The sequence below is a fragment of the Somniosus microcephalus genome, chromosome 20 (assembly GCF_052327205.1).
Source record: "Somniosus microcephalus isolate GS21.2 chromosome 20, FLI_Smic_1.0, whole genome shotgun sequence".
Taxonomy (NCBI): Eukaryota; Metazoa; Chordata; class Chondrichthyes; order Squaliformes; family Somniosidae; genus Somniosus; species Somniosus microcephalus.
The window spans coordinates 42,381,784-42,407,074 of NC_141006.1; the positions used below are offsets into that span (position 1 = coordinate 42,381,784).

Sequence of the window (25,291 nt, forward strand, 5' to 3'; positions counted from 1 at the left end):
GTTCCGCCCGGTCAATGCCAGTTTTTTAGGGGTTCTCCCAGCCTCTAGCTAGAGTTACAGCAGGAGACCGGGAGAGCCCCCATGGAATTTCAGGGCTGCCATCTTAAGCCATATCGCTCAGAAAGGGAGTTGCACATGAAATACGTAAACCAAAAACACATGAAGTACTTTATTCTAAACTGCCTTTAGAATTCAGCAAGAACTAAAGATATGCCAATAGATCCTGTTTTTATGCACTTCATTTCTTTGAAGAAGGAAAGCAGCTGAATTTGAAAGATATTACCAAATAGAAATACAATAGGCTATCCACTGGACACTTCAGCTCATCCAAAACTCTGCTACCCAAATCCTGTCCGACACCAAGCCTCGCTCGCCCATTACCCCTGTCCTCCTGACCTACATTAGTTGACTTACATTGGTTGACTTATGAGGAAAGGTTGAGTAGGTTGGGCATCTACTCATTGGAATTCTGAAGAATGAGAGGCGATCTTATCGAAACATATAAGATTGTGAGGGGGCTTGATCGGGTGGATGCGGGGAGGATGTTTCCACTGATGGGTGAGACTAGAACTAGGGGGCATAATCTTAGAATAAGGGGCTGCCCTTTCAAAACTGAGATGAGGAGAAACTTCTTCACTCAGAGGGTAGTAAATCTATGGAATTTGCTACCTCAGAGAGCTGTGGAAGCTGCGACATTAAATAAATTTAAAACGGAGATAGACAGTTTCCTAGCTGATAAGGGACTTAGGGGTTACGGGGAGCGGGCAGGGAAGTGGACGTGAGTCTAGGTTCGGATCAGCCATGATCCTATTGAATGGCGGAGCAGGCCCGAGGGGCCGTATGGCCTACTCCTGCTCCTAGTTCTTATGTTCTTATGTTCTATGTTCTCTCAGCTCCCCAATGCCTCAACTTTTACATTCTCATCCTTGTATATAAATCCCTTCATGGCCTCAGCCCTCCCTATCTCTGTAACCTCCTCCAGCCCTATAACCCCCCCCAACTCCCACCCAATTCCTCCAACTTTGGCATTTCATTCACCCCCCCACCCCACCCCCACCCCCACCACCAACTCCCTTTGCCTCGCCATGCCTTCAGCTGCCTAAATCACACGCTCTGGAATTCCCTTTCCAAACCCCTCCACCGCTCCATCTGCTTCTCCTTTAAGACCCTCCTTAAAACCCGACTCTTTGACTAAGTTTTTAGTCACCCTTCCTAATATCTCCTTTTTTGGCTCAGCACTTTTTTGATTAGGCTTCTGTAAAGCACCTTGGAATTTTTTTTGTACCTTAAAGGCACTATACGAATGTAATCTGTTGTTGACTGACACTTTGTATCTTTAGGACAGCACTTAGCCGCTTTCATGCATAGCATTATCACATCAACCATGACAAAACCACATGTAAGTCTGTTATTACACAATGATGTAATTCAAATAAAGAATTCCTGATTTTTGACTTAAGTGGCTGGAGCCAATTTGCAAAGTCCTATCCTTTTAATATTTGCATAATACAGATACAAAGCACAGGATGCAAATTTGGCCTGGTATTTACACTGCAGGTTAATTCAATAAGCTAGTACCCCCAAAACAAAGGGCAGCTACCCCTTTGACGGAAAGAAAACACAATCATTTAATTAACCCTTATTTACTTGTTTAGAAGAAAACTGTTAGTATTTTTCGCTCAAAAAAGTACAAATTTTATGATTTTATGACACTGACAACTTAGCTTCCACAATAACATCTCCATCAGGAACCTATTCTTTCTATTTCTCCCTCTCTACCTCTATCTGTCTTTGTTTCTCTCAATTTCTCTCAGAACATCCTGTAGAACCAGTTCTTCTTCAGCCTCAACACAACAACAGCTTGTATTGTATTTGAATTGTATTTCAATGCAGCTACATAACATGGCAGTGTGGGTCTCTCTTTTCATATAACATACGAGCACATCTAAATGCTGTTTGAAAAGAACCACCGACTACCACAAACCTTTGACCTTTTTTTGGTTCTGTTCATTTTGATTAATTCAGATATGTGCACTTGATATTTAATTTTGATATAAAGCATTTCAGGTTATAGTGATCCAGAAGGCATAACATTCTCCTTCTTCATGCCCTACATGTGTAAACTCCATATATTAAAAAAAAAATTAATCTGAAGCATAAATCATTACACTAATTTACAAGTCACCCCGGCATCCTCGGAATGTGTACAGTCATTAACTCCAAGCATTGCTGGACATTTCCAGATACTGTCCTCTTCGCCAGTACACAATGTTTCATCTAGCCATATTGGCCCTGCTCCTGCAAAAGAAGCACTAAAATCAGTTTCATTGATTTGCAAAACATGAATACAAATTTTAAGTAGAAGACTGTTTAAAGGAGTCCAGAGTCACCACGTGTCCTGTGTAAAATGCATCCGCTAAGCTTTTAAGAGGCCCGATCCATTATCCTAGTCATTTTTTGAGAAACATTGCAAAGATGTGGGCCAAGAGTTTCTGCTCTGGGCGTAATCGGTGATCCGGGCGCAAATTGCGCTAGAATTTTAAATTTGAGGCTTTGCTGGACCAGGAGCCAACATAGGTCAGTGAGCACAGTGGTGATGGGTGAGCAAGACTTGATGCAAGTTAAGTTATGGGCAACAGAGTTTTGTATGAGCTTTTTTATGGAGGGTAGAGGATGGGAGGCTGGCCAGGAGAGCATTGGAATAGTCAGTAACAAAAGCATGGATGAGGATTTCAGCAGAAGATGGGCTGAGGCAGGGACAGAGACAGGAGATATTACGGCAGTGACTAGAGGCGGTCTTGGTGATGGAGAGGATATGAGGTCGGAAGCTCAGCTCAGGGTCAAGGAGGACGAAGAGGTTGTGAACAGTCTGGTTCAGCCTGCAACAGTGACTAGGCTGGGCGTTGAAATCAGTGGTTAGGGAACAGAGTTTGTGGTGGGGGCCAAATGGGGCTGAATTTTAACACCCAAAAACAGGTGGTTTGGTTGTTAAAAAATGTTAAATCTTAAACCCAACCCCAACCCGTCTCCAACCTGCCCACTTCCGGGTTTAACGGAGGCGGGACAAGGAGCGAGCAGCCAACCCGCTCACAGGAGGCGGGTTGGCAATTTAAATATTTTAACGAGGCTGGCAGCCTCTGAATTACCTGATGTGCAGGTTTAACAGTGGCTGGCTGCTTTTCCCAGGCCTCGGGAAACCTGGCAGCTGAAGGGAGCTGAGAGCAGCTTCGGGGGGACGGTAAGTACCTTTACAGCGCTGCTTGTGGGCCAAGAGGAGCAGGAGTGCTTCCCCCCAGCCCCCAAGCTCGAGTTAAAACGCCACAGCATGCGGGGAAACCCACGGTTTTCCCGAACGAAACTCCGCACCCCCACCTAAGCAACCCACCACTGTTAATATCCAGGCCAATGGCTTTGATCTTCCCAATGTTTAACTGGAGGAAATTTTGAGCAAAACAGCATTGAATATCAGACAAGCAGTGTGACAACACAGAGGCAGCGGAGGGGTCAAGAGAGGTGGTAGTGAGGTAGAGCTGGGCCAAGAATGAATTTAAACACGAGGATGAGAATTTTAAATTCAGCAAGGACAGGGCGTGATAGTATATGGGCAGCAAAGCTTGAGCTGAAATTTATGGTGAGTGGAGGATGGGAGGCCATCCAGAAAAGCACTGGAGTAGCTGAGTCTGGCAGTGACAAGGGCATTGAAGACACTTCCAGCAGCAGATGGGCTAAGGTAGGGGTGGAGACAGGCAATGTTAGGGAGGTGGAAGCTCCGCTCTGGTCGAATATGACTCTGAGGTTGCGAACAGTCTGGTTCAGCCTGAAGCAATCGCCAGGAAGGGGGTTGGAATCGGTGGCAAGGGGTACATAGGTTGTGGCAGGGACCGAAGATAATGGGCTGGATCTTGCCAGCCCTGGGGAGGCGGGTTTGGAGGCGGGACTGCTGGGAAAATGGCAGAATTTGGGGGCCCACCCCGCCCCCAACCCGCCTCCATGCCATCTTGCCAAGAGGTGGGTAGCCGGCCCGCGGCGGGAAGGGGATTAATGCCAATTAACTGCCTGTTAACAGGTAGTTAACAGGCAGTTTTTTGGCCAATCCCTATTTTGAGCCCTGAAATGTGGGCTTTCCGACAGCTCCAAACCTCGCCAGGGTCAGCGAGGCGGGCCATCAGTCTGCGGGGGTCGGAGGGGCCGAGATGTCCGGTGTGCAGGTGAATAATGGGTGCATGTGTGCAGAGGTAAGTGTGTGAGGTGAGTGTAAAGTGTTTTAATAAGTTTTACTTACCTTTACTTCTTCCTGCAGGCTTCCTCCCTTCAGGTCTCGAGAGTCCCTCAGCTCACCGGCACAGAAAGCAGAATGGCCGCTGAACTGTCAAAAGCTGCAGCCTTCTGCTTTCTGGTCTGGAAGGCTTTCTAATTGAGACTTGAGTAAAGACTCAACTTAGAAGACAGATCGTCAGTGTTTGACAGCTTCACAGAGCTGTCAAACGATGACATTTCATCTGTCAAAAGCTCTTGACAGATGAAACGGCACTCGCTGACGTCACCTGTAACTGTCTTTCCCTTAATTGGCCTGCTAAACCCGCTGGGCAGGCTTAACAAGGTCAATCAAGGGAAAATAGCGTGGATTGGCCACAAGTCGATGGAGGCAGGACTAAAACCCAACAAGTGGGAGTCCCGCCTCCAAAAGCTCCCCATTGACAAAATCCAGCCCAGAGACTGCGATGTTGCAATGTTTAACTGGAGGAAAGTGCGCCTCATCCAAGACTTGATGTCAGAGGAGGGGTTGAGAGAGGTGGTGGTAAGGTAGACCTGGCGAGGTAGAGCTGGGTGCCATCAGCAGACATATGGAAGCTGACCCCAGATCTGCAGATGATGTCACCAAGGGCAGCTTGTCGATGTGGAAGAGGAGACGGCCAAGGATAGACCTCTGGCAGACACCACAGATAACTGTGGGGGCGTGAAGAAAAGCCATTGCTGAAAATGCTCTGGCCACAATCAGATAGGTAAGAGTGGAACCAAGAGAGGACAGCCCCACTGAGCTGGACAACAAGGAAGAAGCATTGGAGGATGGTGTGGTCGACTGTGACTGCTGAAAGATCAAGGTGGATGAGGAGCAATAATGCATCACAGTCATAGTCACAGAGCATGTCATCTGTGACTTTGGTTAAGACTATTTTGCTTCTGAGGCAGGGATGTAAATCTGATTGGAGGGATTCAAAATAGAGTTGTGGGAAAGAGGGTTACAGATTTGGGAGAGTCATAGAATCAAAGACATTTATGGCACAGAAGGCCATTCGGCCCATTGTGTCTATGCCAGACAAAACAGAGCCATCCAGCCTAATCCCACTTTCCAGCTCTTGGTCCGTGGGCCTGTAGGTTACGGCGCTTCAAGTGCATACCCAAGCACTTTTTAAATGCGATGAGGGTTTCTGCCTCTACCACCCTTTCAGGCAGTGAGTTCCAGACCCCCACCGCCCTCTGGGTGAAAAAACGTCTCCTCAACTCCCTTATATTCCTTCTACCAATTACTTTGGTCACAACACGTTTAAGGACTTTGGAAAGGAAAGGGAGGTTAGAAGGGGGCAGTAGTTCGCAAAGTCAAAGGTGGGTTTTTTGAGGAAGGAGCAGATGATGATGGTTTTGAAAGGTAGGGGGACAGTATTTGAGGCGATGTCATCTAGCATGGGGACCAGAAAGGAAAGTTGGGTGGTCAGCAGTTTACTGAGAATGGGCTCAAGAGATCAGGACAGGAGACTCCATGACTATTGGGGGTCAGATATGGCATGAGGGTAAATAGTGAAAGATGCAGTTTCAGGCTAGGGCTGGGGGGAGCCTGGGGAGAGGTTTTGTTTGGTGGGAAAGGGGAAGGGGAGAAAAGCAGCAGAGGCAGCTGAATGAATAGTCTCAACCTTAGTGACATAGAACCTCAGGATCCACCATTGCTGGTATTTACCTGTTCCAAATTTAGAATTAGAATGAACGGCAGATGCATCTTGGTACCCAAGCATTTTGCAAACTACTTTTGCATCTTGAAAATCCCACTTATCGTCACAGATTGTTCCCCATTGACCGGCATGGAGCACTTCCACTCGACCTTCATACCAGTCTCGCCCATTTACCAGCCTCACAGTGAGAGGAAATCCACCTACAGATGATAAACAGAGACGGTGAACAAAGCAGCAAACCAAATTTGCACAGACATATGCGAATTACTTTTTGTTATTGGCACCGGCTTTGTCATTTGCCTTTGCAACATCTACTGAGAGCTGCCATTAACACCCTGATGTAAAAAGACTACTGAGTGCTTGGTTTGAGTATAAAACAAGGCTTTAATCAACTTTCACAACCAGGAGATTCTAGTTACATCACTAGTTCCTGGTTACAGAAATATCCTGAGCAAGCTGGGCCCACGCCTGAGTACTTATACTCCTTGGACAGCGCCACCAGCTGGCCGCCTAGTGTTACTTCATGAGTTATTTCTTCATGAATGATGAGATTCATGACACATCCCTTCCCCCTTTCAGACAGAGCACAATGTCTTTTCCATTGGGGTTTGTCCTCTATGTTTGCTTCTTGATGAAGAAGAGCTGGAGCAATGGAGGGAACCCACGCTGGTGATGCAGCGCTGCAGACAGATGGCACTCACTCGCAGCTATCCCCATGACCAAATATACAAGAGGAGCTCCTACCTGCATTTGGTTGAGGACCAGTGCCTCCTGAGACTTCCCTTTACAAAAGAAGCTGTCACAGAGTTATGCTGCAAGTAGATCCTCAGCCTATCTCCACTATCGCCCTTCCAGTGACTATTAAAATCACCATCGCCCTTAACTCTGATGTTACAGGGTCATTCCACACTGCTACTGGAGACATTAATAACAATCAGGGAGACATTTATTAAATCCGTGTGTTAATGGAGACACGGAATGCAGGAGTTGGTTTAACAAGTATTTACTGAATGGAGACAATCTGGAAACTGAAACTACAGATGCCTGCTAGGGCCTTTTATACAGGGGTGGTCACTTCCGGTACTGCAGTCTGAGACCAGTTATTCCCTTAAAGGGACATACACAACAATTCCTCCCCTTTTAGATAAACAGTACATAACATTCATTTAACAACTAATAATAACTAATTACAATTACAATTATGGTTGCTAGATACATTAGTTGAAGTTAAGCAATTATAATCACAGAATCACAGAAACCCCACAGTGCAGATAGAGGCCATTTCAGCCCATCGAGCCTGCACCGACACATATCCCACCCGATCCCCGTAACCCCAACACCAAAACATATCCCACCCTATCCCCGTAACCCCACATATTTAATCCCCCTAACACTAAGGGTCAATTTATCATAGCCAATCAACCTAACCCGCACATCTTTGGACTGTGGGAGGAAACCGGAGCACCCGGAGAAAACCCACGCAAACACGGGGAGAATGTGCAAACTCCACACAGACAGTCACCCAAGGCCGGATTCGAACCCGGGTCCCTGGCGCTATGAGGCAACAGTGCTAACCACTATGCCACCGTGCAGTCTTTGAGGAGGCTTCCTGATTCTGTCAGGATAACGCCTCTTTGGGATATCAGGTTCTTCTGGCAAGGTTGAGTCGGGATCAATGTCGTTGTTTGGTTCGTCTGCTTCCAATATCACAGATTCTGCGGAAGATGCAATTGGTACTTCGGTTTCATCGCCAGGTGTATCAGATCGTGGTGTGGAGTTGAGGTTTTCCAGTGACTCTAGAATCTGGTCAGCATGGCATCTTACAATGCTCTCTCCAACGTCCACGGTATAGATTAGAGGTCCTTGCCGTGTACAGATCGTTCCTGGCTGCCATTTCTCTGTGCGGTAGTCCCGGGCCAAAACTGGTTGACCTATCTTAAAACTCCTGGTCGGCCTTTCATTCATATTCTGAAACTGCCTGTTCTCCACATCTCTTCTGACGTTTGGCTTAACCAAATCCAAGCAGCATCATAGTCTTCGATTGAAGAACATCATGGCTGGAGTTTGGCTGGTAACCGCATGTGTCGCATTCCGGTAGGCAAACAAGAAGTTATCCACCTTGTGTTGTAGGGGTATATCTTCATTACACATTGCCTTGATAGCCTTCTTGAATGTTTGAACAAACCTCTCGGCCAATCCATTAGTGGCTGGGTGATATGGGGCGGATGTGTAATGCTTAACACCATTGTTCTTTAAGAACCTCCGGAACTCTTCAGACACAAACTGTGGTCCATTGTCAGAGCAAATCTGTTCAGGCAGCCCATTCCTGGCGAATATGGTTCGTAAGACTGTGATAGTTTTTTCTGTGGTGGTTGAGGACATTTTTATTACCTCTGGCCACTTTGAATGTGCATCCACCGCAATTAAAAACATCGAGTCCATAAAGGGACCAGCAAAATCAATGTGCACCCTTTGCCATGGAGATGAGGGCCACTCCCATGGATGTAGAGGGGCTTGTGGTGGGGCATTTTGGACCTTCTGGCATCCTGTACAGCTCTTGGTCATCTCTTCGATTTCTCTATCGATTCCCGGCCACCACACAAACGCTCTGGTTAAGTTCTTCATTTTTACCCCTCCCAGATGACCCTCATGAAGCTCATTGAGCACTCTATCCTTCAATTTGGGTGGAATTACTACTCTGGATCCACACATCAAGGTTCCTCTGCACACTGACAGCTGTTCTCTTCTCGGCGAGAATGCTGACAGCAGTGGTTCGCCATGTGCTGGCCATCCCTTCACTGTTAAATCATAGACCCAGAAGAGTGTCGGGTCATTTCGTGTTTCCTTTTCTATGTTTGCATTCGTCACAGGGAGACATTTGACAATAGTCGAGTGGAATAACTCCACTGGATCCACTGCCAGTTCTTCTTCCACCGTCGGCAACGGTAGGTGCGACAATCCATCAGCATTCCCATGCTGTTTAGTTCCTTTGTACTCGATGTCATATTGGTGTGCCCCTAGGAAAAGGGACCACCTCTGTAGCCGTTGTGCCGTCATTATCGGTACGCCCTTCTGAGGGTTGAAAATGGAGACGAGAGGTTGATGATCAGTTAGTAGAGTAAATTTGTAACCGTGCAGGTAGTGATTGAACTTCTTCACCCCCCAAACCAGGCTGAGGGCCTCTCTGTCAATCTGGGCGTAGTTACGCTCGGCTGAAGTTAACGAGCGTGATGCAAAAGCTATCGGCCTCTCAGAACCATCAAGGAATTTATGTGACAGTACCGCCCCAATGCCGTAGGGAGACGCATCACACGCCAGTCTTATCGGTAGTGATGGGTTGTAGTGAGCCAATACTTCCCTTGAAGTGATTAGGTCCTTGCACTTCTGAAAGGCCCACTTACGTTCATCGCTCCATTTCCATGCTACTCCCATTCGTAGTAGGACGTTCAGTGGATGCAGAATTGTGGACAAATTCGGCAAAAACTTATGGTAGTAATTCACCAATCCGAGGAATGACCTCAGTTGCGACACATTTTCAGGCGCTGGAGCCTTAACTACCGCTTTAATTTTGTCAGGGGACTTATGCAACCCCTCTTCATCAATCACGTGGCCACAATGCGATATCTGTTTCTTAAAAAACTCGCACTCGGGGCGATTGGCTCATAGCCCATGTTCACGTAGTCTAGTGAGCACCTGCTCTAGGTTGGCAAGGTGTTCACTGTCATCTTCACCTGTCAATAGGATGTCGTCCAAGTAACATTGAGTCCTCGGAATCCCTTGCAGGACTTGTTCCATCGCTCTTTGCCATATCGCCGGAGCTGATGCTACTCCGAATACCAGTCGATTATACTGGTAAAGACCTTTGTGAGTGTTTATCGTGAGATACTTCCTAGAGGATTCTTCAACCTCCATCTGCAAATATGCTTGTGCTAGGTCAATTTTTGTAAAACGCTTCCCTCCAGATAGTGAGGCGAAGATATCTTCTATCCTTGGAAAAGGATATTGTACTGTGTGAAGGACTGGGCTCACTGTCACCTTGAAGTCCCCACAGATGCGAACCTTCCTTGGCTCCTCAGACTTATTGTTTAACGTTTTCTTCATGACAGGAATGATAGGTGTCGCCCACTTGCTCCAGTCTACCTTAGATAATACGCCTGCATTCTCCAGATTCTCCAGCTCTGCCTCAACGGCTGGGCGAATTGCATATGGTACCGGTCTTGCTTTGAAAAACTTGGGAATTGCATTCTCCTCTACTTTTATCGAGTCGGTTACGCCTTTAAGAGTGCCCAGTTCTTGTTGAAATACCTCTTTGGCATCAGCTAAGATTGTTGACAATCGTCCAGGAGTGATGTCGTCATCCTTTTTACCAGCCACCGTTAGTGCCTGAATGGAGTGCCAGTCTAAACTTATCTTTCTGATCCATTCACGTCCCAATAACGGTGGTCCACCATCTTGCAGAATGTAGAGATACAATTTCCGTATTTTCTTGCCGTTGTATTCGACAGGCACCCTTATTTTTCCTCTGGGGTATACTTTTTGCCCCGTATACATCCTCAAGACAATGGATGTCTCTCTCAAGGGTATGTGTGAGAATAGCTGCTCGTAGTCTCGTCGATTCATGACGGTTAGAGCTGATCCTGTATCCAATTCCATTTTGACTTGGGACCCTGCTATCGTGAGGGTGACCCAAATGGTTCGGTGATCCTCTTTTGTGATTACGTTGTGAAGTTTGAGACAGCTTAGTCTCTTGTTCCCGGATTCACTATTGCTCATCTGGTCTTCAGAACTACTGTCCGTCATCTTTTGTACTTTCCTGTACGGTTCCTTAGTAGCCTTTTTATTGTCGTTGGTCTTCTTCTCAGACCTGCAAACTCGTGCAATGTGTCCCATCTTTCCGCATTGCCTGCATATTTTGTCCTTGGACCAGCAGTCCTTCTGGTCATGGTTTGTTCTGCCGCAGCGATAACATTTTGCAAATCCCCGTGTCATTTCGTGGGTGCCATATTCCTGTGGCTTTTGTTGTATTTCCGCAGCTCCCCTTGCTGCTGCTTCGTACGATACTGCCACGCTGAAAGCCTTATCTAGCGTCAGCTCTTTCTCTGAGAGTAACCTCTTCTGGGTTCCTTCACTCAGGAGCCCACAGACAAATTTGTCCCGTAAGGTATCTGCCAGTCCTGCTCTGAACTGGCAGTGCTTTGATAGCTTGCGTAGTTCCGTAAGGTAATCAGCATTGCTCTCATTTTTATGCTGATTTCTCCTGTGGAATTTAAATCTTTCTGCTATCAGCAGCGGTGTAGGATTTAGGTGTTCCTGTAGGATTGCAACAATTTCGTTAAAACTCTTCGCCTTCGGTTTGGCTGGAGTAATCAGGTCCCGCAATATGCCGTACGTTCTTGCGCCCATTAAATTTAGCAATACCGGTGCCTTTTTCTCCTCGGCTATTTCGTTTGCCTCGCAATATACCTCGACTCTTTCCACATACGTGGTCCATCTTCTATTGCATTATCGAAGGCAGTGATATCGCCAGTCTTTGGCATCTTGAAAATCTAAGATGGCGTCTCCCGCGCTTTCCCTTTGTCCCCGATGGATCAAAATGGCGCCTCCTGCGCTTTTCCTTCTTCCCCGCCGAGTTAAGATGGCGCCTCCCGCGCTTTCCCGCTGCTGCCGCTGCTGTCAACGCCGCTCTCCGTGGTATTTTTATTTTTAACCGTTCCCGTCGTGGAGCGGACCCTCTGGGACACTTCCCTCCCTCTTCTTAGGTCCGAACGCTGCCCGGCTGCGAAGCACCGGCCGCGCCCTGTGTGCTCCACCCTCTCTCTCTCTCTTTGCTTCCCGACTCGCTGCCCGGCCCCGTTGCAGAGCCACCCAATCGAGCTCTAGCCCGCCGTAGCCCAGGAAAGATCAGTGCACTACCTGCCACCAGCCCGATTAGCTGGGAAACCACAGACTGGGGAACCAAGCCTGGCTCTTGACAGGCTCTCCTGCAAGTTTTCAATCCGATGATTTGGAGGGCGGTTGCCCACGGTCGACGCCCGTTTCTCGAGTTTCTTTGGATTATATATTTTTTTCTTTCTTCTGGCTTCGACCTTCAATAACGTCGTCTGAGGTGCTGCCAAGTTGCAGGTAAGTTCGTTTCTTACTCGTCGCCAGTATTAAATCCGTGTGTTAATGGAGACACGGAATGCAGGAGTTGGTTTAACAAGTATTTACTGAATGGAGACAATCTGGAAACTGAAACTACAGAAGCCTGCTAGGGCCTTTTATACAGGGGTGGTCACTGCCGGTACTGCAGTCTGAGACCAGTTATTCCCTTAAAGGGACATACACAACAACATTGTTCTTATTAAAGCTAAAAGTTTTGTGGACAACCAGCTCCAACATTATTATTACTATTCATTCTCAGGTTTTGGGAGTCACTGGCAAGTAGCGCCTCCTACAGTAATTCATTGAAAATATTTTTTACTTATCTTCAATTCAAATTTTTGCCCATAGTTAGTGCTATTTCCCTGATTGATTTTATTTAAAGCACTTTTGAAAGTTCTAGTGAAAATATCAGATCTATTTTAACACATTTTAAAATCTAACATTAGTGGAAAGCTCATACTGAGCTATTATTAAGTAAGTTTATCTTTTTAACTTTCTGCAATATAACAGTGACTACTCTTTCTCAGGCAGTATTATAATGACCAATGTTCCCCCTAAGCTGCGTGGCCGCACAGTACGCTCCAGGTCGTGCACAGCAGGTGAGCCGGCTTTTAAATAGAAAAAACGGGCATGTGCGGAATTTTGAATGGCCCGCGCAGTCCGTTAAAGGGGCAGCACGGACCAAAATAAATTAGAGGGAGCTTTGGTAGTGACCCCCTTTTATAGAAACCCATATTGAATCCTTTCCAATCCATTTTCAGAGACTTTTACAATAAATATTTTTCCCATGGATAATTCATTTGTTCAGCCTACTTCTCAGCAAATCGAATGTTCTTGGAGATGTATGTCTGTCTAAAGAGGAACAGGAGCAGCAGTGCGTGTGATGGCATAATGCTTTAAAAGGCCATATCGATAATCGTACAGCAGTTCCCTGTGGCTAATCTAATAGCCAAACACAAATCTACATTGCAGATTATCTCACGTGGGTTGGTGAAGGCAAAGATTACATCTGTCCTGTCGTGGGCAACAACGTTACCAGCTTCCCAATGATATCAACAATAAGAAGAGAGAGACCTGGGGGTGTTTGTGCACAAATCTTTGAAGGTGGCAGGACAGGTTGACAAAGCAGTTAATAAAGCCTCTGGGGTCCTGGGCTTTATAAATAGAGGCATAGCGTACAAAAGCCAGGAAGTTATGCTAAACCTTTATAAGGCACTAGTTCGACCCCAGCTGGAGTATTGTGTCCCATTCTGGACACCACACTTTAGGAAGGACGCGAAGGCTTTGGAGAGGGTACAGAAGAGATTTATTAGATAGGTTCCAAGAATGAGGGATTACAGTTACGTGGATAGACGGGAGAAGCTGGGGTTGTTCTCCTTAGAGCAGAGAAGGCCAAGAGGAGATTTGATAGAGGGGTTTAAAATCATGAAGTGTTTAGACAGAGTAAATAAAGAGAAACTGTTTTCAATGGCTGAAGGGTCGATAACCAGAGGGCACAGATTTAAGGTGATTGGCAAAAGAACCTCCGACAGTGCAGCACTCCCTCAGTACCGCACTGGAGTATCAGCCTAGATTTTTGTGCTCAAGTCTCTGGGGTGGGACTTGAACCACAACCTTCTGATGCAGAGGTGAGAGTGTGCCCCACTGAGCCACAGCTGACAATACAACAAGTAGGTCACTATCAACAGCATCAATAAGAGAAACTCACCCAAGCCAGGTGTTTCTAACAGTTTTGTACTGGTTGAAGCTTTGCAGAAATATATGGATTATTGCTTTCAATGTGCTTAAATGGAATTCTTATTATTATGCTTCATTGTGTTTAATTCATAAATAATAATTTTATTTAAAGTAACCTGTACAATTCTGCTGAAGTCTTTCTTAACTTGTGTTTAATTTGTAAATAAATATCTTACTTACCACGTACAGCTCCAATTGTCATATTTACTTTACCCTTGCTGATCCTGACTAAAAGTAAAGAAAAGACTTGCCATCATATTGCACCTTATCAGAGCTCTCAGAAATGCCTCAAGGTACAGTACTTCACACTGAGTAAATTACTTTTGGAGTCCAATTGCACAGAAGGAAATAACTTGCAATTATATAATTTCTTTCACATCTTCAGATGTCCAAAAATGCTTCAGAGCCAATGAATTACTTTTGAAGTGTATTCAACATTATAGGAATGACAGCAGCCAATTTGCACACAGTAAGGTCCCCCAAACAGCAATGAAATAAATGACCAGTCAATGATGATTGGTTGAGAGATAAATGTTGGCCATGACACTATGAGAACGCCTCTGCTCGTCTTTGAATAGCACGTCCACCTGAACATCTGGCAGCACCTCCAGCAATGCAGCACACCCTCAGTACTGCACTGAAGTGTCAACCTAGATTATGTGCTCAAGTCCTAGCACCGAGGCTTAGAACCTACAATCTTCTACAGATAGATGCTACCTGTGAGAATGCTACCAACTGAGCTAAGCTGACGGCTTCAGAGCAAACAATACAAAATAGCTCAGTGTCTATCTCATGGATAGTTGTGCTGTTCAAATAGCATTGCAACCTTGTGCCATAATCCACCAATAATATCAGCATTCTGAGCAAAGCTCATACACTATGACCTGCCTACTTGTAATATGTAAATCAGGCTCCTATGATGTATATAGGATACCAAGTGCAATTCTGAGGTACAAACAAGTGGGCATGTTCTGCCCGCCAATTGCCTATTGTGCACTTAAAATTTAAATTGGCACCCGTGGCTTTCCATTACACCTGTTGTGTATTTCCTGTGATTCTTTTATTTTGAATTTATCGATGCCAACTGCAGTTAATGTTTAAGCAGCACTTATGATCTTTATGATGGCAACCACAGGATTATTATTTTGTACTTACCTGTATTGCCACTTTCACCCTTTTCACCTTTCATTCCAGAAGCACCTTTTAGAAAGAAAAAAATAACTTGCATTTATATAGCGCCTTCCATGTCCTCAGGATGTCCCAAAGTGCTTCACAGCCAATTAATTACTTTTGAAGTGTAGTCACTGCTGTTTTGCAGACAAACATGGAAACCAATTTGTGCATTGCAAGGTCCCACAAACAGCAATGAGATAGGTAATCTGTTTGGTGGAGTTAATCAAGGGATAAATGTTGGTCAGGACACCAGGAAAAACTCCTCTACTCTTCTTCAAATAGTTCCATCGGATCTTTTACCTCCAAAGCTTGATGTGACCTTAATTAATCCCCTCATCTGAAAGATAACACCACCATCAATGCAGCACTCCCCTGGTACTGCACTTAAGGTCTTGCAAGTGGTCTCTCCTACAGAATCAATAAATCCATTCAAAAAATAGTGGCACTGTTATCATCTGATCTGTACCAAAAAGACCTTTCAAATAATCCTGGATAAAATCACCCCCTTCCCCGCACCCCAACACATACCTTTTTAAAATCCCAATCCATTCATTTAATTCTTCTTGAACAAAGACCAAGGAAGAAACTTTAACATTTTTTTAATGATATGACTAGTCAATAGAATAAAGATAACAAATGGACTGTGGGTGAAGATTCTTGGATGGTTGGAAGCAGCGGAGGAGGAATTATGAAAATAACATTAGTGACTTGGTAGCCTTGAGCCTTTCCAAATATGCAAGAGGCTCTGACCAATATCCCTTTAAACATTTAACCACTTACCACACTGCACTATAATTGATACAGCCAAAAAGGCTTTTCATGTACGTGTCATATTTATTCACCCATTCACTTACTGATATATTTATGCAATCATGAATTTAATCTATTTAGAAGAATGTTTCAAAACATTCAAACTATGTTAAGAAGCTTATTACCAATAGTTTAATTCATATCCACTACATTCTTGCAATCCAAAGCACAAGATTCTTGCAAATATATAATTTATTATCAATATATGCTTTTAATGGGTTTAATCCACAGGACAAGCTGCTTTGCAATATTTGATAAGCAGAAACTAGACATGGACAGATGGAAAGTGAGTTAAAATTAATTTTGAGCACCGAGATTTGGGCCCTAATATTTACGGGGAGGTGGGGAGGGAGAAGGGGAGCGTGTTTGCTGGGAGAAAACCTGAAAATCACGGGGATGCAGAGGTCCTGCTGAATTTAACGGTTGGCCCTCATTATCATTTTTTAATTCTGTTTCCCTCCTGGCAGCTGGCCAGATTGATAGGCCGGCCAGCCGGCGAACGCAAAAGCCACAGCTGGGGATCATTGGGGTATCAGCAAAGATGGCATGGCATAAGAGGGAATCGGCAAAGATTGCAATGCATAAGGGGGTGGCGGGAAAGATCGTGGGGCATAAGGGGGCGGCAGGAAAGACCACGGGAAATAAGCAGGGAGTCAGACCGACAATCAGGATGGAGGAAAATTGCAGGGCATTAGACTTGGGATCACGGGTTTGGAGTGGTGGAGGGTCAGCCGATCACAGCAGAAGATCTGGTTTGAGGGGCTCAAGTTCCTGGAGTGGGACTTGAACCCATAACCTTCTAACTCAGAAGCAAGAGTGCTACCCACTGAGCCACAGCTCTTAATTTAATGATTACAGGGAAAACTACTCCTATTATATTTCTTCACCCAGAGAGTGGTGAACCTGTGGAATTCTCTACCACAGAAGGCAGTAGAGGCCAATTCATTAAATATATTCAAGAAGGAGTTGGATATATTTCTTAAGGCTAAAGGGATCAAGGGATATGGGGAGAAGGCAGGGACAGGGTACTGAGTTTGGATGATCAGCCATGATCGCATTGAATGGCGGAGCAGGCTCGAGGGGCCGAATGGCCTACTCCTGCTCCTATCTTCTATGTTTCTATGTTTAAGTAATGGTTATGCTTTAAGTATTTTTTTCTGTCATACTGCATAAAATAGTGTTTGATTTCAACTACTTTGTGTTCATGCATGACTCTGTCCTTTGGAAAGCTTCAGTTTCAACACTGTTCAGGTTAGTAGGCTGTGCAGATTGATAAATAGAATAGGAAATGATTACATACCAAGATGTCCCATTGATCCTTTACTTCCTGGTAGACCAGGATATCCACGGTCACCTTTGATTCCAGGGTAGCCAGGAAGTCCAATTAGTCTTGGGGGTCCTGGAAAACCTAATTATTAAAAGTACATAGTCAGGTTCAAATATGAGGAAATCTCTTTACTGCTGCCCCCATTCAGTCTACAAGTGAAGTTCATCCCACCCCAACCTTCTGGTCCACAGACTTTAATTCTGGATTGTTTCTTATTGTCTCCTCCCTTCCCTCAGTTTAAGACCGATACATCTTGCCTAATCTTTACCATATCTATGTAACCCAGAACTCACTTTGTGACTATTTGCTGCCAATCCATTATTTCTAGCTGCCTTTTTGGCCCTCCTTGAGTCCTGCACTGCTCTCTCCTCCTCTTCCCCTCACCCAGCCATGCTACCTTTCATGTCTCCCCCCTCAGGTCTTTGTCCCCTTTGAACCTACTGCAACCCATCACCACCTTCTCTCCTACTGCCATCAAAGGCTTGAGCCTCCTTAAAAAAGCCAACGGATTCTTTGTGTGCCCTCTTGGCATTCTCCAGCGGGTCCTTTGTGGCATCCATTGTTACCTTTGTAAGAGCAGCAACCCCAACTGCCCCAACCTTCAATCTCACCAACCTTTCTGTCCAGCATGTTTGTTGCGGACAAACCGCACCAACCTCCTTCCTGTCCTGTTCACTCCATCCACTTCCACACCCATGACCTCTGCTGGTCGATAGAAAATCAACACCCTCTCTGCATTTCGCTCCAGAACAAGGCCATTGGCATCCACCACCTCATTGTGGATGGTAGTATTGACATCCTGGTTTTGACCAAAACATGAGTCGTGGGTGGTGACATCATCCCCCACCCCCACCCCCACGCACCCCCCCTCCCCCGCCCCCCCCCTACCGAAGCCTTCTAGTGGTTTGCTATGTCACAGCTAATTCCTACCTCCAGTGTTTGGAGAGTGCTGAAGGCATAACATTTCAGGAGCAGAAGTTACTTTGACTTCCACTGACGGTGTTATCGTGTCTGTTGACGTTGACTGCAAAAGGCTTCAACAATAATATTCAAACGTTAACAAGCCCGTAACAATGCTTTCTTCCCCTCTCCACCTTTACTACTTAACTGCATTTTACATATGGAAGGAAATCACTGGTGTGTATTAATAACACGGGTTTAAGGGAATATGGTACCTTCATCCAATGGTGGTTGGAAATATGTTTAAAATACAAATGAAAGGCTGCAAGTTGTTAGCAGTCCAGCAACAGTTTGGCAACTGTGCTGTTGGTTGTATTCTTGTATTTTAAAAAGGAACTTTTAATCATCTGCAGCAATTAATTCCTATAATATTGCATTTCAATCTCAGGGTTCTGAGTCTACAGGTAAAATAGCAATGTAACTTTGACAATTAATTTTAAAAAGCTTGATGGGCAATCCTATGTTTTCCTTTGAAGATATAATAGCAGTTTGGTACAACCATTTGAACAGAAATTATGTTAAAAAACCCCGAACTGTATCTACCACCAGTCAAACTAACAATCACCAGTAGATGATAATTCAATATTAAGTGAATTTATTGAAAACAGACTTCATAGAATCATAGAAGTTCACGGCACAGAAGGAGGCCATTCGGCCCATCATGTCTGTGCCGGACGAGAAAGAGCTACCCAGCCTAATCCCACTTTCCAGCTCTTGGTCCATAGCCCTGTAGGTTACGGCACTTCAAGTGAATAACCAGGTACTTTTTAAATGTGATGAGGTTTCTGCCTCTACCACACTTTCAGGCAGTGAGTTCCAGACCCCCACCACCCTTTGGGTGAAAAAAGTTCTCCTCAACTCCCCTCTAATCCTTCTATCAATGACTTTAAATCTATGCCCCCTCGTTGTTGACCTCTCTGCTAAGGGAAATAGGTTGTTCCAATCCACTCTATCTAGGCCTCTCATGATTTTATACACTTCAATTAAGTCTCCCCTCAGCCTCCTCTATTCCAAAGAAAACAACCCCAGCCTATCCAATTTTTCCTCATAGCTAAAATTCCCCAGCCCAGGCAACATCCTCATAAATCTCCTCTGCACCCTCTCCAGTGCAATCACATCTTTCCTGTAATGTGGTGACCAGAATTGTACACAGTACTCTAACTAATGTTTTATACAGTTCAAGCATAACCTCCCTGCTCTTATATTCTATTCCTTGGCTAATAAAGGCAAGTATCCCGTATGCCTTCTTAACCACCTTATCTACCTGTCCTGCTACCTTCAAGGATCTGTGGACATGCACTCCAAGGTCCCTCTGTTCTTCTTCACAATTTTACAGTTCCCATCTGTTTTGTAACAGTTTACACCATGAGATAAATACAGGCCATTTTGTGCCTAAAAAACCCATTAAAAAACAGAATTGACCAAACTTTGAACCTCAGTGGCATCAGAAAACCTGTGACAGGTAAAAATGTAGGAAATACTTGCTGAAATACTATTGGTCTTGATTCACCTCACATTTTAATGGTATGACTGCCTCCACAGCAACCAAGTACAGTTTCCTAGGACTACTTTTTTATAGTCTGAGTGTGCAGTTATGCCATTGCAGTCCTAACAAAAAGATTGATTCTTTTGGTGGGCATAGTTCTGCGTGACCAAACTAATACTCATGACTCTGTTGAATGTGTTTCTTGGTGTACCCGAATCAACAGTTTTCCAGGATCCCTAGATAGGAATGAGGACTAAGAACCCCAGTTGATTGTTTTCCTCTCCCCAGCCACGAGCTCTAACACCAATTGTAACATCCCAGCTTCTACCCAAGCTTTATCATTTATTTTATAATATTGGTTACAGTACTTTGATCACAATCATTTTTTAAGCATTTTAAATCATAAAATAGAATGCTATTGTTAAATTGTTTCTTATGTGCTGCGCACAATACCTCTTAACCCTGGCAATCCAACTTCACCTCGCTCTCCTGCATCACCCTTTTCTCCTTTGGGCCCTCTGGGACCTTTAAAAACATAACATGAATTAAATGGAATTAAAGAAAGAAAATATTGGAAAGTCAGTCAGCTTCTAGAAGACAAAGACAGGTTATGATGTTTATGGGGCATACCCTAAAATTAAATTGACCTCAGGTTGCTATGGCTGGATGACATGACCATAAACACCTCTATTTCATTCCACGTATGCAGATCATTTGCTCACCTCTTGCAGTTTTTTCCCCCCATTATTCATTCTCAGGGTGTGGGCGTCAGTGGCAAGGCCAGCATTTATTGCCCATCCCTAGTTGCGCTGAGAATGTCACTGAGTGCCTTGTTAAGCTACTTTAGAGGGATGTAACCACATTGGTGTGGGGCTGGAATCACATATAGGCCAGACCGGGTAAGGGCGACAGGTTTCCTTCGCTAGCGGACATTAATGAACCAGTTGGGTTTTTATCGATAATCCAACAGCTTCATGGTCACTTTTACTGATGCCAGCTTTTTATTTCTAGATTTGTTTCACTGCCGTTTGGTGCAGCAGTCTTCAAACAGAGCTTAGTGCGAATGAGTCAATCGTCTTATCTTAGTATGTAACTAAAGTATATTTTTCCCCAACGTAATAGAAAAGTTTGCTCCCTCATTGGGGCTTTTAGACAAATGAGTGAGCTTCCTTTCCCCACCATTTGGGGGCTGCCTTTAACAATCCTCAAGGCCTGGGAAGTTCAAAACACTGCAACCAACAGGAGAAGAAACAGTCGGAGAGCAGGCGGCGCAGAAGATTGCGGAAGCATGAGGATCCAGTGGAGTAGACCAGACCAGGAGAACGGAAGCACCAGCCAGCCAATATTAAGATAGTTAGTGTGGTCAGTGAAGGGGGAGAGGCCGGATGGTGCGATTTGTAGTGTATTGGCATTCTACAGAAAAGAAAGTGAGTACAATGGACAGAGTGGGGGGTGAAATTCCTCTTGGGCGGTAATCCAAAATGCCCGATAGCAAATAGACATCCTGTTTTACACTCCACCCAATATTTGTTTCCATAACATCAATGGATACGAATATCCTATGACTGAATAGGAAAATACCATTTGCACAGAGCTCTATCTTAGCAGCAGAATAATACAAAAGCAAAATACTGCAGATGCTGGAAGTCTGAAATAAAAACAGAAAATTCTGGGAATACTCAGCAGGTCAGGCAGCATCTGTGGAGAGAGAAACAGAGTTAACGGGCTAGATTTTCGTGGAGCCATCAGGCGGGGTTTCGGGCGTGTGGGGGGGGGAAAATCCCAAACTTGGGGGTCCCGACACCATCCCGCCCAAAACCCCACCCCACGTAAGTTTCAGGGGTGGCGGGTACCCGCCCCGCACTGGGACCCGCCGAAACCAGGCGGGAAGGGATTAGTGCCAATTAACTGCCTGTTAACAGGTAGTTAACAGGCAGTTTTTAGCCTAATCCCTATTTTGAGGGGTTTTGTGTGGGTTTCCCGACGGCTCCAAACCGCGCCAGGTTAGAGCAGGCGGGCCGTCGGGTTGAAGGAGTTGGAGGGGTCGCGATGTTGGCGCTCAGGTGAGTGATGGGTGCATGAGTGTAAAGGTAAGTGTGTTTGGTGTGTCTAAAGTTTTAAAGTGTGTAAAGAACTTTTACTTACCTGTACTTACCTTCACAGCCTTTCTTCCTGTAGCCGTCGGGAGCGCATCACTCAGCCGGAACTGAAAGCTGAACGGCTGCGATCTGTAAAAAGTGACAGCCTTCAGCTTTGAGTGCCGGTGAGAGTTCTAACTGAGTTTGTGCAGAATGACTCATGGTAGAACTCAGACTGTCAGTGTTTCATAGCTTCAAACAGCTGTCAAACGCTAATATTTCATCTGTCAAGAACTCTTGACAGATGAAATTGCAGTCTGTGACGTCACCTGTTGCCGGGTGGCCCTTAATTGGCCTGCTGAGCCCGCTGGGCGGGCTCAACAAGGTCAATCAAGGGAAAATCGCGCGGATTGGCCGGACGTCGAAGTAGGCGGGTCAAAAACCCGAAAGGGGAAGTCCCGCCTTCTTCCCGACAGGTTCAGGAAAATCTACCCCAACGTTTCAGGTCGCCGTATAATACGTTGGGTGGAACATAGAAACATAGAAGATAGGAGCAGGAGTAGGCCATTCGGCCCCTCGAGCCTGCTCCGCCATTCAATGCGATCATGGCTGATCATCCAATTTCAGTACCCGGTCCCTGCTTTCTCCCCATACCCCTTGATCCCTTTAGCCTTAAGAAATATATCCAACTCCTTCTTGAATATATTTAATGAATTGGCCTCTACTGCCTTCTGTGGTAGAGAATTCCACAGGTTCACCACTCTCTGGGTGAAGAAATTCCTCCTCATTTCTGTCCTAAAAGGCCTACCCCTTATCCTTAGACTGTGACCCCTGGTTCTGGATTCCCCGACCATCGGGAACATCCTCCCTGCATCTAGTCTGTCCAGTCCTGTCAGAATTTTATAAGTTTCAATGAGATCCCCTCTCATTCTTCTAAACTCCAGCGAGTACAAGCCCAATCGACCCAATCTCTCCTCATACGTCATTCCTGCCATCCCAGGTATCAGCCTGGTGAATCTTTGCTGAACTCCTTCCATGGCAAGAATATCCTTCCTCAGATAAGGCGACCAAAACTGCACACAATACTCAAGATGTGGTCTCACCAAGGCCCTGTACAACTGCAGCAAGACATCCTTGTTCTTGTACTCAAACCCTCTCACTATGAAGGCCAACATACCATTTGCCTTCTTAACCGCCTGCTGCACCTGCATGCTTACCTTCAGCGACTGGTGCACAAGGACACCTGTAGTGTATGTACCTTTAAGACAGAACTACTTTTACAGCTCCTGTATACTGTAGTACCGGCAGTGACCACACCTGTATATAAGCCTTGCGCATGCCTCTGTACCCCCAGTCTTGAGACTACCCTCCTCCAGTAAATACCTGTTTATTGTTAAGTTACAGCATCCGTGTGGTTATTGAAAAACATCATACTCTCAGAATCACGGATCTAACAGTGGCGACGAGTGTCGATTCGAATCTACCTGCAACTCTGCATTTCCCTTCGAGGATTCGCTCTGGGAGGGCGGTGTAAGAAAGTCGAAGCCAGGAACACGGGCGTCGACCACGAGCAACCGCCCAGTCGTCCGGCAGAGAGTGAACATCGCAGGGGAGGCTGTGGAGAGCCGGGCTTGGTTCCCCAGCCACGACGATCAGCAAGAGACTGACGACAGGTCCAGCGCAGACCCTTCCCGGACAGCGGTGGCTGGAGCCGACCGACGGCGGAGAGAAAGCCGAGCAGCGTCGACGGGGTAAGACAGAGGGTGAAGCGCACAGGGTGCAGCCGGGGGTTGAAAACTGAGCGGCGTCGAGAAAAAAAGAGAAACAAAATGGAGAGAGAGAGAGGGTAAAGCAACAGCCGGGTTCAGGACTGAGCGGCGTCGAGAAAAAAAAAAAAGAACGCGCAGAGCACAGCCAGGGCTCAAGGGCTGAACAGTGTCTGCGGGGAGAAGAAGGGAGAGCGCGGGAGATGCCATTGAGCCACGGAGAAGAAGGAAGAGCGCGGGAGACGCCATTTTTAGAAGCCGCAGCAGAGAAGAAGGGCGAGCGCGGGAAGGAAGGAAAGCACGGGAGACGCCATTTTGTGCCAGCGGAGAAGAAGGGGAAGCGCGGGAGACGCCATTTTTGACAGTTAAATCACACCCAGGGATGCCGAAGAGTGGCAGTATCTCTACGTTCGACAATGAAGTCGAAGATTGGGCGACATATGTGGAATGTATTGAGGTGTACTGCAGGGCGAATGAAGTACCAGATGCTAGGAAAGCACTGGTTTTGTTAAATTCCATGGGTGCAAAAACTTATGGGTTACTGCGAAATCTAATAACCCCAGAGAAGCCGGTGAACAAGAATTTCGAAAGCATAGTAGAAATCCTACAGGACCACTTAAACCCCACACCGCTGCTGATAGCAGAACGATTTAAGTTCCATAAAAGGAACCAACACAAAGACGAAAGCAATGCTGAGTACCTAATGGAACTGCACAAGCTATCGAAACACTGCCAGTTTGGAGCGGGACTAGCAGATACGTTAAGGGACAAGTTTGTGTGTGGGCTACAAAGTGAAGGAACCCAGAAACGGCTTCTATCAGAAAAGGATCTTACGCTGGACAAGGCTTTCAGTATGGCAGTATCACACGAAGCAGCCGCAAGGGGCGCTGCAGAGATATAACGGAGACCGCAAGAATATGGCACCAATGAAATGTCCTATGGAACAGGGAAGTGCTATCGCTGCGGCAGAACAACACATGACCAGAAGGATTGTTGGTTCAAGGACCAAGTGTGCAGACAGTGTGGAAAAGCAGGACACATAGCAAGAGTCTGCAGGTCTGGGAAGAAAACCAACAGTAAGAAATCTCCACAGGAGAAGTAGAAAAAGGTACACCAGGTGATGGACAGTAGTTCAGATGAACAGAAAAGTGACATAGACTCCGGAAGCAAGGAGCTGGGTTGTCTGAAACTACATAAGGTAACCAAAATGGAGGATCACCAGACTATCTGGGTTACACTCAAGATAGACAGAGTCCAAGTGAAAATGGAATTGGACACAGGATCAGCCCTAACAGTCATAAACCAAAGGGACTACAAGCAGCTATTTTCACATATACCCTTGAAAGCTACAGAGGTTGTCTTGAAGATGTACACGGGGCAAAAAGTCTACCCCAAAGGAAAAATAAGGGTGAAAGTGATATATAAAGCCCAGGAAATACCTAAAATGGATATGTATGTATTGCCAGATGGAGGATCGCAACTGCTAGGACGTGAATGGATCCGGAAGATACAATTAGATTGGCATTCCATACAGGCACTGAAGGTTGAGGCCAAAAAGGATGACGACGTCACACCTAGACGACTGTCAAAAATGCTAACTGACACAAACGAAGTGTTCCAGGAGGGACTCGGAACACTAAAAGGCATAACAGCAATGATTAAAATAGAGGAAAATGCAAGCCCAAAGTTTCTTAAGGCCAGACCAGTGCCTTATGCGATCAGACCAGCTGTCGAAGCAGAGCTGGAAGGGTTGGAACGTTCAGGAGTACTGTCCAAAGTGGACTGGAGCGAGTGGGCTACACCCATCGTTCCTGTAATGAAGAGGTCGTTGAGTAATACGCCTGGGGAACCAAAGAAGGTCCGCA

At 45.7% G+C, this 25,291-nt stretch overlaps 1 protein-coding gene across 1 annotated transcript in view; it reads right to left on the reverse strand.

The window, feature by feature from the left end:
* Positions 1–1,074: 1,074 nt before the first annotated feature.
* The window catches only part of LOC147103154 (macrophage scavenger receptor types I and II-like), a 58,889-nt gene continuing 34,672 nt past the window's right edge, over positions 1,075–25,291 (reverse strand). Inside the window, exons 5-9 of the mRNA XM_085962496.1 lie at positions 20,036–20,107; positions 17,110–17,217; positions 14,982–15,026; positions 5,954–6,145; positions 1,075–2,298 (exon numbers count right to left, since the gene is read on the reverse strand). Of these exons, the coding sequence (XP_085818622.1) occupies positions 2,165–2,298; positions 5,954–6,145; positions 14,982–15,026; positions 17,110–17,217; positions 20,036–20,107 (551 nt within the window). The 3' untranslated portion in view covers positions 1,075–2,164. The remainder of the gene's footprint in view (positions 2,299–5,953; positions 6,146–14,981; positions 15,027–17,109; positions 17,218–20,035; positions 20,108–25,291) is intronic.